Consider the following 13,130-nt stretch of genomic DNA (forward strand, 5'->3'; position numbering starts at 1 on the left):
TAAAGAGCCCCTCACAATCTACAGTAATGGAGTTTGTGTTACCACTCAAGATTCACTTTAGATACTGTTGGCTTTACTCCGGGGTGCCCTGGCAGCACCAGGTGAGGAAATAGAACGGAGCAGTTAACTCGAGCGGGAATGGCGCCACCTAAACCCGAGCGCTGATGGCACCGCAACGCCGAGCTGTGCAGCCAGGTGTGTTCCGTCCAGATAGCCGACCAGCAAGACATGAAAGCTTTCTGGTTGACCGCGGACGGGCGACTGGTCTATGTGGATCGACTCGCTGAAGACATCGAGTTCCGCCGCCTCAGGCCGCAGAACCTACAAGTGGCGCTGTCCTTGTGGACTAGCAACCCAGATCTGTGCGGACCAGCGATGAAGGCTTCAGCCTTGGCTCACGCTAACCTGACTAGCATATGCGGCGAAGCTATGAGTTTGAGCCAGGGTAGGTTCTACAACGTGTATGCCAAGTATCCTCTCCCCATCAACACAAACGGCGTCCTGGATGTCTCCTTCGAGGTGCAAGGTGTGCAAGAGATGGACATTGGCGCCAAGGAGATACGCGAGAACGGTCAGGCGTTACTCATTGAGCTTCATCCTCTTTACACGGAATATCTCAGCTTCATCACGGACTCCTCTACGGTACCCAAACTCCAAGGAGAGGTGTGGCTTCTGGGTGCTCAGTGGTTGGTAGAACAGGACCTTTCAGAGTTGCAGTTTTCACTGAACCAGAAAAGAAACTGGCTTGCAAGAATGTTCACTAGACTGGCCTTATTTCTGACTATGTCATGACAAAGACGTGATGGGCACAAAAAGAACACAACTCACGCACAATGAAAACAGAAGCGTGGTTCCCGGGGACAGCTTATCAGTTTATATGACTATGTACAGCATATGCCTGTGTTTGATGTCATTTGTACGGTATGATAGCCTGCCGTTCACAGAGGTCCAGTATGAATGACAAGATTGCTGTTGCTGTTGTGCAGTTCATTGTGCCTTTCAAGTACCTTGTAAAAATAAATCCACATAAGAAAGTCTGTATTTGTCACTGTTTATTTCATTGTAACACACAGATACACACATAAACAGACAGACATGTCTCTCAGTAGAGGAAACATTACTATGCAAACACAAGCACGTCTTCTCTAGACATGCCGAGAAGGTCGAACACATGCATGTTACACGAAGCCACAACCAAGGAGATGAATCTCCGACTGCCTCCGGGGATGCACAGGTATTCCAGGTGCTTAATCGTACCATTGCGATCACGACGGTTAATCCACAACTCCTCGTATTCTTCGGGAAGCAGTTGCCCATACTCCATGAGTACATCTATTGCGGTCCAGATGTCGGTGATGTTCTTGGTGTAACGAGGTAGCATCATCATGTTCCCTAGATCCTCGACCCTTTCACCCAGTTCGGAATGGACCTTGTTGGTGATTTCCACTGCCGGAGGCACTTCCCTGACTGTAACAAACACACAAAGGGAAATAGAGATCACGATCTGTCCCGGGTTCCAAGTCAAGCGTGCAATGCATTCGTGTGTGTTTCCTTTTACTCACCGTACTTGCCCTGCGGTCCGCACGTTGTCAGGTTGGTGTACAAATTGGGATTTGTCTCTTGCAAAACCTCGAGGAACTTCTGTGCTCGCTTCTCGCTCTGGAGGCAGTGGTCGATGACCTTGTGAAGCATGTGTACAGGATTGACCTTACTGTGACAGGACATGAGTAGTTCCTGACCATCAGGGTCATCATCGTCGTACAAGACTCCATCTACTATACGCCTGAAAAGTTCATGCTTCTCGGCTATATCGTGCTTGTACATCTCCAGCTGCTGAACATACATCTTCGACACAGCCGATGAGAAATAGTGAAACCCTGTGAATGGATGCGTATGTCAGATTCCGTTAACTATTGCTCAGACACAAAGCAGCCAAGTTCCTACATATAGCCCCGAGCCACGGTCGGACACAGCCACGGTCGGACACAGTCAAGGTCGGACACAGTCAAGGTCGGACACAGCCACGGTCGGACACAAGTCAGCAGTCGGACACAGCCCGCGGTCGGACAAAGCACGGTCGGACACAGCCACAGTCGCACACAGCCACGGTATTGTGTCCAAACTTTGACACAACTCCTTTTGAATGAGACATTTTGTTACAATAAAACAAAGCCAGATTTTGGCTTGTTTACAATGCTGCTCAGTGGCATATCCCATACAGCAATCTTCCAATTGTCAATGTGCGCAAACGGACAAACAGCCGTGCTCGGATAATTGGCCACAGTAGGACATGTTTTTCTCCTCACCGTCCCGCCTCCTGTACACAGCGAGGAACATAAAATGCACGGTTCATGTCCGCTGTGGCTCGGTATATCACAGAGCACACAGGGTGATTGGTCAAGAAGCCTTCCATAAACTTTAGGTGCAGACCGTAAGATATCATGAATAAGTACCTGACAGGCGCAGTAATCGGCGAAGGCACCTATGGAACCGTATACAAAGCCACGTGTCAAAAAACTGGAAAAGAGTTTGCCTTGAAATGTCACAAGCGCGGCGTAGAGGATGCAACCGTGAGAGAGCTATCCTGTCTCACGGTACTACAGGGCCACCCTTATGTGATCCAGATCCATGAATGTGTCATCCACAATGGAATGATGGCCATGCTCATGTCCTACGCACCCTACACATTGTCGAACGTGATTCACAGTGGACACCTGTGTCACGAGCAAGTCCGAGCGCTAGAGATTATTCCGTTGAGTTTCGTGGCTCGTTTTTCAGTTCAAGTGGCTGAAGCACTGTTGTACATGCACAGACTGAACCTGGTGCACCGGGACCTGACGCCATTCAACGTGCTGCTGACAGAAGATCTAACCGTACAAGTCGCTGACATGGGCCTCTCTAGACATTCCTGTAAGTGGATGGCGTACAGGGCCCCTGAATTGTTTGTTGAAGGTGGCACCTCAGAGTACACTTGTGCCATAGACATGTGGAGCCTCGGGGTAATGATTGTCGACGCCATGGAAGGGAGAGTGGCATTCGCGAGGACTTGGGAGTCCACTACCCCATATTATTGTGAGGACATTGTGCCCCAGAGACCACCCCGATGCATCACTCATGCCTTGGGACCCTAAGACCCTGATGCCCAAGGTGATGGAGTGTGCACTGGTCAAAAGGATTGTCTTCCAATTGTTGGCTTTTCACGCGAACGAGAGACTTTTAGCTCACGCGCTGCTGAAGGACACCGAATGGACTGAGGCTGCTCATATGACCAAAGAAGACAGAGACCTGGTCAGAGACCGGATCTATCGACAGCGGGTGTAAGGAAGAAGAAACAAGCAATAGCATGAACATGATTATTTTATTCACTAAATGTGTACATGATTCACAATGTGTCAGTGTATGTATTGCAAATAAACATGAAAGCAACCTTGATCACAATTCTTGTCTTTGTTGTCTGTGTATAAAGTTGACAGTTAGGATCAGCACATGGTTCACAATGACATTGCCACAGGATAGTAGGCCTATATACATCAGAATATAGCTTGTTCTGTGAGCGTGGACCTCAATTTGAATAATGGGCCAACAACACACTTAGTTTGTTTAACAGAAACTCCCTTTCTTGGGTGGGACCTAGCTGAGTTGGGATAGCGGATACCGATTGCAGTGTGTCTCAGAGTTTGGCTGTCCCCGACCAAACGCTATCATTAGTAAATAACACCCAAGTGAATGTGAAACCCTTATAGGTATATAAGCATATTGACACACTGTCCAGTTTTACATACTTTACACACTACTGTACATTAACTGTGGTGATATTCACCCTAGCTCGGTCACTGGCAGACTGATAAGATCTTAGGTCTGGGTGGCTAGAGTGGGCGGAGCTACCTTAAGGCATCCAAGCTGTGGCTTTGTATCCAAGCTGTGGCTTTCTATCCAAGCTGTGGCTTTGTATCCAAGCTGTGGCTTTCTATCCAAGCTGTGGCTTTCTATCCAAGCTGTGGCTTTGTATCCAATTTTTTTTTTTTTTTTTTTTTTTTGCCTTTTTTTTTTTTCTTTTTTTTAATAAAAAAAACAAAAAACCTCCCCTTTCTCTCTTTTTTTTTTTTTTTTTTTTTTTTTTTTTTTTTTTTTTTTTTTTTTTTTTTTTTTTTTTTTTTTTTTTTTTTTTTTTTTGCGCACACAAGGAGGTTTGCATCAACCCGAAGACCAAGTGGCTGCAGCAGTACTTAAATAACGACATTGACAAGGTGCAGACATCTAGCAGAAACAAGAACAAGAAAAACAACAAGAAAATCTAAACAAAAAGGGGAGACATGTATGTTAACAAAACCATTTAAGCATGCAATAGAAACCATTTTGGCATCACTCTACAATACCATATATGCGATACCTTTTAGTCTTTCTGAAATCAACAAAGCTCAACACACATTTTGATCACACATCCAAACCTAAACACCAACTGCAGCTGGGCTCCGAGGGGACAAATGGAATGCTGCTTAGATCGGATGTCAGCACAGATAAGAGCCTGATGAAGTCCGAGGGGACCCGTTAGGGTCAGACTAACAGCAGTGTCTATGAGTATTAGACATCCGAGCAAAGAACTAATTCATCCGAGCAAGGAGCTAATTCATCCCACCACAGAGCATGTTTGTGCATCCGACTGGAGGTTTCTACTTGACTCAGCTATGGACGTCGTAACCAAAGGGTCTGGAGTTAGATAAAGGGGAGTTGAACCCTGACTGGAATTACAACTGACTACAACATTGACTGTAGCCCATCTCTGATTGAAGCCCGGACTCTTAACGACTGTGACGCCAAACTAAGAGTCAACTCAAAGGTGTCACCCGCTCGCACTAGATTTCACAAAGTGCAGCCAAATGGATCCGGCTCAGTCAAGTCGCTCTTACACCACAGTTTTAACCACGGGGATGGCGGTATAACAGCATCTTCGATATGTGCGAAGGAGGTTCAATTGTAGTGGCACCCGGTGGAACGATGTCTTCCATACGTGCCAAGGAGGTTCAATTGTAGTGGCACATGGTGGAACGATGTCTTCCATACGTGCGAAGGAGGTTCAATTGTCGCCACGCGGTGGAACGAGGTCTTCGATATCTGTCAAGGGCGGCTCAATTGTCGCGGCGACGGTACAAGAAGGTTCAGTTGTCGGTGGTACGACGAACCGATAGCCCGACATGTGCCCAAGGAGATACAATTGCCCAAGGAGGCACACTTTCCGCAGTACTTGGTAAAATAACATCGTTGTTCTGGACAGACCTCAGTGACATGAAGGACAAGAGGGTTGTTGCAATGAAGAGCGCAGACACCAGGGACAAGGGACCCTTGGCGAGAACTCGTCTGTCGATCGAGAGACACGGACACGGGTTACGAAGAACCCCGTGACGAGGACCATGTGTCTTCTTCCAATGGAGACGCGGACAGGGAAGCGTCTTCTTCTGACAGAGACACGGTCGAGTCTCCATCAAGTTTCCCTGACACCAGAAATGCGACCACTGGGAACACTACAACTTCATGTGCCAAAGGAGGTACACTCAGTAAAATTATGTCGTGGTTTCGGTCAGACTCAGATTCTGATCCCGCTCTTCGTTATTACACCAAAGAAGAAATTGCATTTTACCGGAAACACGGCCTACAATTCCTTGAGCAATGGGGACCTGAAGGCACTTGGTATACAGCGGGTGACATCGACTTCAGCATAAATTGCCAAGCGGCAAACGACCGCAAATGAGTGGTGTTTGAAGAGTGCCGCTGTGCCATGATTGAATTTGTCAACCTGTTTCTGCTTCTTCTTGTGTATGTATTGCGTATGTGACTCAATGTGTTTTTGGCTTTGTCAACCCTCTGCTTTACACATGACCCATGTTATGGCTTATGAAACCCGAATGTGTACTAGCTACGTGATGTGTGTACTGTACACGTTACTCAATAAAAACAGAGACTCTCTATGGTGTACTTTCTTTATTGTCCTCAGATCAAGTCACAAGAACCCCACACACACACACACACACACACACATCTGATAGACCTTTTCTCAACTATGTATCTCGTCCCTCGTGTGACACGGAAGCAAGAATGTAGAGAACATTATTCTCTCAATATCACAAGTAGAACTTTCCCTCGCTGTGCACGGGGCTTGTCAGCGAGCCTAGCCTCAGGCAACACTATCACGTAACGTGTCTCCAATACACTCGCCGTGATATCCGAGCAAAGAGCAACTTGATCCGCGCACAGATCTCACACATTCATCCGAGCGGAGGTTTCTACTTTTCTCAGCAGTGGATGTCTTCACCGAAGGCTCTGGATTTGGATAAAGGGGAGTCGAGCCCTGACCGGAATTAGAACCGACTACAACATTGACTGTAGCCCATCTCTGATTGCAGCCCGGACTCTGGTCGCCAAACTACGAGCCAGCTCCTAATCGCACAGACTCACCCTTCAGCCGAGCGTGTGTGGTGAGAGTCAATACCAGAGGCTCGCACTAGATTCTGCAAGGTGCAGCTAGATGGACCCGACTCGGTCAAGTTGCCCGTACACCAGAACTGCAACCACTGGGAACACTACAACTTGTACGTATTCGTGTGCCAAAGGAGGCACAACTTCCGTGGTACTCAGTAAAATGGCATCATTGTTCCTGACAGACCTCAGCGTTATAGAGGAGAGCGACGAGTTGTACAACAAAGACGTAGACACCAGGGACGAGGGACCCTTTGCCGAGGACTCTGCTCTCGATCAAGACATGGATACCGGGTACGAAGGACCTGGTGACCAGGACCCTGTGTCTTCTTCCAACGGAGACACAGAAGAGGACGTGTCTTCTTCCAACGGAGACACAGAAGAGGACTCGTCCTCTTCCGATGGAGAAACGGACACGGACGAGTCTTGTTGTTCAGACCCTGATTCTGATCCCGCTCTTCGTTATTGTCACAAAGACGAAGTTGCATATCGGCGGCAGCAATGGCCTGGAATTTCACGCAAGAATCCGGTGCAGGCTTTTGGTATAGACCGGTGTAGTGTAGCGGCTTCTTCGACTGCTATCAACTGCCCAAAGGTGCGTGTTTGAAGACCGATTGACGATTGAATTTGTCAACCTCTGTGCTTTCTAGTGTATTGTGTATGTGACACAATGTGGTTTTGGCACTGACAGAGCCTGTGCTTATGCTACTTGACCCATGTTCTATTATTGCTTATGAAACCCTGAATGTGTATTAGCTACGTGATGTGTGTCTGTAACACAGTTACTCAATAAAAAACAACAACCGAGACTCTCTATGGTGTACTTTCTTTATTATCAGATCAAGTCGCAGGAACAATGACACACATAGTACATACATGCATGCATGCTAGTTGCAATAAACCTCGCCGCCGAGTCTGATAGACCTGTCTTGGCCGTGTATCTCGTCTCTCGTGTGACATAGAAGCAAGAAGGCCGAGAGCATGTCGTCTCTGGTGTACTCTCCGTTTACAGATTTCTTGCCCCCTGTGGTCACCGTGCCACCTTTAGCGGACTCGGTGATAGTGACCGTAGACAGTTCTTCTCTCAATTTCCCGAGTAGAACTTTCCCTTGCTGTGCATGGGTCTTGTCAGCGAGCCTAGCCTCAGGCAACGCTATGACGTCGCATGTCTCCAATACACTCGCTGTGATATCTGTGGCCAAATTGACTCCCCTTTGCGAGCGCCTGTACATGGACACTTCCTTAGTGGAGCCCATCTTACTACTTGAGCCCGAACCCCGTGCGGTGCCCATGCTCGATTCAAGTATGTTTGTTTTCTTTATGGCCTCGGATAACACTGCCCAGCCCAGGGACATGACGGTGTCACAGTAATACAGCGTTTCTCTATTGATCGCCGACACCGTACTGAGAACCATAGCGAGTTTGGTGCTTGCGCCCACGTGCTTCCCCAGCATGTACTTGTTGTTGATATGTGACCACTTGTTGTAGAACAGCACCTTGAACCCGGAGCGTGCTAGCGAGTGATTGATTAGATTTTTCACATCGACCAGGGCATTGACGTAGGTGTTTTGTTCAAACACTATGACCACAGGGACTTCTTTCCACATGACTCTGGGCATGACAAGCTTCAGTAGTCTGACATGAGCGCTTAGCAGAGCAGCGTAGACTTGAGTAACATGATCCAAATCGCGTATCTCCAGTTCCTCCAGGGCCATAACCTGTGGTGTGGGGACAGGGGTAGGGACAGACAACGAGAGAAAGGTATAACACAGACTGTTTGGGCCAGGAGGATTTCACTACAAACACAAAGTAATCATCATCATCATCATCATGTTCTGTCCCACATGTCGGGCGGCTCAAGAGGAAGTTGAAATGTTGATGAGAATACCATGGGAGTACCTGACATCGCAGTATGAGTTCATGATCGTGTTCACTATGTTCCATCGCAACGTACTCTTCTACTCTAACATGGATCACGGTCAGCTCAGAAACCTTTACAGCCAGCTCGTGTCCTTCTCGCCCGCTAGAATACTCGCGATCGACACCTTAGTGTCCGTTTACAACAAACGAGGACCTGGTAAAAACGCGTGTGATTCACTCCACGAGTTGTCCAGGGCTATAACACTCGCGATCGGAAACCATGTCCCAGAGCAGTTCGTGCACAGGTGTATCTCGAGCTGCAACTGGAAGGGGTACTGTGATATGGTGCTGGCAGCATTTGCGTCGGCCGAGACCATTCGCAGCGGAGCCCTAAAGTACATGGCCATCATCAAGGAGAGCGTGCGGACAAGAGGATCTATTCACACCATTATTTCGCTAGCGGTAACAGGGTGGATGGTGAAATTATCGAACTCCAAGTGCACATGTGGCGTGTGGACCCAGGCCCTGGACCTGATCTCGTGCTTCGTGCCCGACACGGAGACCACATTGACGATACAGGACGAGGCTCGTATAAGCGCATACATCTGCACCCTGTTAGACCTAAGGCCGGTGGCTAACAACGGACCGCAGCAGCGTAGCGAAAATTACAGACCTTTAAATTATGGACACATGTTTAGCGATCTTCTGGTTTGGGCGCGTTAGAGCCCGGGGAGAACGTGACAACTCACCACTAGATTGCCACCCGCCAGCTCCACGGCACAGCACACTCCGGCACAGGATCTAGAGCCTCCTCGAACGTCGGGTCGAGACACAGGTAGGCTCTGACCAGAGGCGCCCGTCTCATATGGTCAAGGGTTGGCCGCTGTTGTTTGACAGGAACTTGTTTATGACCGAGGACTTCGAAGGGAGTGGTGTTGTCGGTCTTGGTGTCGGTGGATGACGTACTGCTGCTTCCCGTGACTTCGCTCCGAATCCCTTTGGCGTGACCATGTTCATCAACTCCTTCAGATGGTTGTCTACGGATATGTGTTGAGGACAGTACACCTCCGAGGCGAAGCGCCGCGTCAGTCCGGCTCCCTCGTGGCGCCTACACTTGAAGCTCTGTGAGACTACATGGTAAGCCGGCTCCCCGTTTTCTCCACGGATGTCAGCAACTTTGTGCCGCCACGGGGTGTTGTTGACATGACTCGTGATGTGCACTTGCTTTCCGCCCTCTGTCGCAGCGATGTTCGGGTGCCCAGTAGCACCTTGGAACTGACAAAGCCCACCGTCTACGAGAATGAGGTCAGCGCTCTGTCCTCTGCTAGCCTGTGAAGACACAAGATGTGGACACAGGATAGGTGGGTTAGGATCACACTCGTAATGACACTGGTTATTTCAACGGTACACATGTGAGAGGAGCGGAGTTGGCTCCCAGAAGAAGGTGGGTACAGACGTGACAGAGAAGAGAAAAGGAAAAAAAAGACAATAGAGAAAGGACAGTAACCGGGGCCGAGTCTCAGCGGACGGACCCAGCATGTATCATTCCCATACAGCGTTAATAGAGGACCCGCAATGGGTGAGCTACTGCGTCGAGAACGAATGTTCTTTCAGAGACCACATTCGGGGCTACGTGTGCCCAACACACAGCAGCGAAGACGTGTGTTCGGCTTCCAGTTGCTCTTTGATACGATCCATGGCCATGCGAACCCAATATCAGGCGCACTCATCAGAGTCACCGTGCCCGTTGCAGCCCTGCTCGTATTTCAGAAGCCTCAGTTGGAGTTCAGAGGAATTCAGTCATTCGGTCGCAGAGCTTTTCATTTTGACAGGGTCCTTAGCCGGCACATAGCGTACTATGTGCCGCTAAAGGGAACCTGTCGAAATGGGCTATGCTCATGGAACACGAATACAGCTATCGCGGAATGGAAGCGTCAACCATCTCATACTGAAAGCCAGCTTGCCTGTCATGATCGCACTGTTCTCAACAGCACTGACCGACAAATTCGCTCGCCAATACGGGCGATGCGCCAAGAGTCAGGTGTTGAACAACATTCGTGGAAAGACCCACGCTTTCTCCTGGCCGACCAAGATATTTGAGCTAGCGCGGCGATACAATTCGCTGGCAAGCCCACGCTGCATTGCTCCAGAGAGATGTCCTCGGTTGTGAAGGAGGCAGTGTTGAAGAGCGCCGTGGCCCTATCGACTCTGTTCAACTCGCGTGATGACAAGATCACCCGGTTCATGAGGAAAGTGACGTGCAAGTATAACGACAAACACAGCAAGAGAGCTGACTTCAACACCATGGTGGTCATGCTGACGCTGTGTCTTTTCCCCTATTTAAAACATCGCGTACTTTGTGACCTATTTAACAACAGGACTTTAGTGATTATGTGCTTTGACAAGACTCGCACCAGACACAACAACGACTGGCTATTGTATCTGACACACAAGTGGCTCTCGGAGAAAGAAAACATGAACCAGTGCATAGAGTTATTTGGACCCTTTGCCTGCGACGCCATGCTCGCCCCGATTCTCCGTGAAACACTTCGTTCGGACTGGATCGATGAACGCAAGGAACTCAGTGGCACAAACAACGAGCTGAAACTTGGCTGGGCACAGGAGTTTTATGATTGGAAGTCTATCGCCAAGAACAGAACCTGTTCCATGGTGTTTGCTCACCACGGTACGTGTCAAAGCCAAGCTAAACACACTGTACACGGCTGCACACTCGTAACGGCGATACTGGACAAGATGAAATGGTGCGGCTGCAGCCCTTGGTCCGCCGTGCGGTCAGTGCGCTGCGCCGAGGCTCGCATTGTAAAACTTCCATGTTCAGACTGTAAGCGTAGACTCCTGACATCCTGCGTGTTTCTCATGGAGTGTGCTGCAGTCGAGGCTTCTCGACAGCGCGATTGACTAGTGCGAAACGAAGCTGTGATTCAACTATGCTGGCTCCTGTATCAAATCCACAAGCCTCCGGGGTCTGATGTCCAAGAGTTGATAGAAGCTTGGACCCAGTCAATCGTGGCACACTCGATGAAGTTCAAGGAGTGCCAGGCCACCGGAGCCTCATTTGACTTGGAGGCTCTCGTTGTCATGTTTGCCAGTGATCACATTCCATTCTCATCATCTAAACCCACACGTGCCTCAAAGTTCGAGCATGAAGCGGGTCTCAATGCCGAACCCGAGTTGGTAAATATAATTACTCAAAACCAAGGATTCTCCCCTAAGCGTGGGGCTGCCGCTGCTGCTGCTGCTGCTGCCCAGCCGACTGCAAGCGAGTGGAATGGCTGGGACATATCGACAGCGGTGGATGTCCTGACCAATGCCCCGAGGCGATGGAGGCCAGGGCTCAAGAGGTGCACGTGATTACACAAGCTCGTCCCGTGCTTCCCCAAGGTTGCTGCTTCTGCTGTGGACGATCTCACGCGTGAAGGCTCCTAACCACGCGAGTTTTCGGGTAGAATATGGCCCGTGTTTGTCAACTCCACCAGGACATGTTACCAGTTGTTCAAAGCCCTGGCTCTCCCCGTTTCGCCCAGTTCCCAGTACACACTTGAGCTGCTGGCGAGAGCGTAGAGAGATGCGTGTGACGCCAAGTCTTGGAACGTTTACACACAATGGGCACCGGAGGGCTTGTCAGAGTCAGCAACGGCGCATTACACAAAAGCACCTCCTGGGTCCCTTGAACACGATTGGCCCAAGTCACTCTCATAAGCGAATCTGAAAGGTGTATGATGATCAAAGTCTTGCACAAAGGAGTTCTACCGTGCCCGGCGGGACAGGGTGACAGTGTTCCTGATCGACTTGTGAGCTCCACGATAGCTTTGACATTCGCAGCTTGTGGCCTACGCGTGGTTGGGCACGAGGACAGCGAGGGTTATGATCGGCACAGCGCACGGCACACGGTCACCTCAGCAGGCCTGTTGTACTTTGCAGCGTGGTATGTACTGGTGTATGTGGGAATGTTGCACATTCAGCCCGTGTTGAAGAAACGATTGTCCCAAACAGGTTCAGATGCTGATAAACACCTGTGCGCAGCTCTGAACCTTAATCGTGCACCCGGGGGATCTGATAGTCACGTAGTACTTGACCACAGCGAGATTGTACACGCTCTACGGATAGTCTTTGGCAACTTGATTGACACAGGGACCGTGCTACGCATCGCGGAGCTATACGTGCCCGAGCTTCTGGCTCAGCTGCCTTACACAGAGAAACTGAACCAGACCCCAGCCAGCGTGAAGAGTGCGATAGAGACCCGAGACATTTGGTTTGACACCGAACCGCGCTTCACCTACCTTGGCAATCTCCGAACCGCGCTTCACCTACCTTGGCAATCTCGCGCACGGGCTACATAGCAGCATCCAGGGCACGTTGACGAGGTCTCTTGCCAGACCGATTGCACAGGCCCTGTGTGGACCCGGCAACGAGTTTGATCCGTGGTGCGACACGCTTCGGATTAGCGAGGACGAGAACGGTTACCAAATCGATAGCATGTTACACATGGCATGCAGAGATGAATCGGTTGAGACCTTTGAATGTGTAGATGGACAGAGCGAGTCTGAGGAGCAGGACGTTTGGCGCTATCCTTCTCCAATCTGCGAATCTGCAAAACACGAATGCCACAATGAGACTATCGAACCACAGCAGGATGCTAGTGCCGATGGTGAACGTGTCAGACCCCAGGGGCCTCGGCGCATATGCAAAGGGCTAGTGGTCGACGTAGACAAGTTTGGATTTCGCGAAAGTTGCATATTCCTGACTAACAGAAATGTGCAACTGGTATCAGAAACGAA

General features: G+C 49.6%; 2 protein-coding genes across 2 annotated transcripts; one reads left to right on the plus strand and one right to left on the minus strand.

Moving 5' to 3' along the window:
• Positions 1-2,116: 2,116 nt before the first annotated feature.
• LOC120549546 (cyclin-dependent kinase D-2-like) lies at positions 2,117-3,321 on the plus strand. The gene is made up of 2 exons (XM_039786547.1): positions 2,117-2,965; positions 3,093-3,321. The coding sequence occupies exons 1-2, from the start codon at positions 2,442-2,444 to the stop codon at positions 3,319-3,321; spliced, it is 753 nt and encodes a 250-aa protein (XP_039642481.1). The 5' UTR covers positions 2,117-2,441.
• A 3,943-nt stretch (positions 3,322-7,264) lies between these two features.
• Positions 7,265-10,035, minus strand: LOC120549547. Its single transcript, XM_039786548.1, has 4 exons — positions 9,976-10,035; positions 9,298-9,660; positions 9,081-9,173; positions 7,265-8,189 (listed from the first exon to the last, which is right to left on the minus strand). The coding sequence occupies exons 1-4, from the start codon at positions 10,033-10,035 to the stop codon at positions 7,359-7,361; spliced, it is 1,347 nt and encodes a 448-aa protein (XP_039642482.1). The 3' UTR covers positions 7,265-7,358.
• Between the last annotated feature and the right edge of the window lie 3,095 nt (positions 10,036-13,130).

Source organism: Perca fluviatilis, chromosome 20 (genome assembly GCF_010015445.1).
Source record: "Perca fluviatilis chromosome 20, GENO_Pfluv_1.0, whole genome shotgun sequence".
NCBI lineage: Eukaryota > Metazoa > Chordata > Actinopteri > Perciformes > Percidae > Perca > Perca fluviatilis.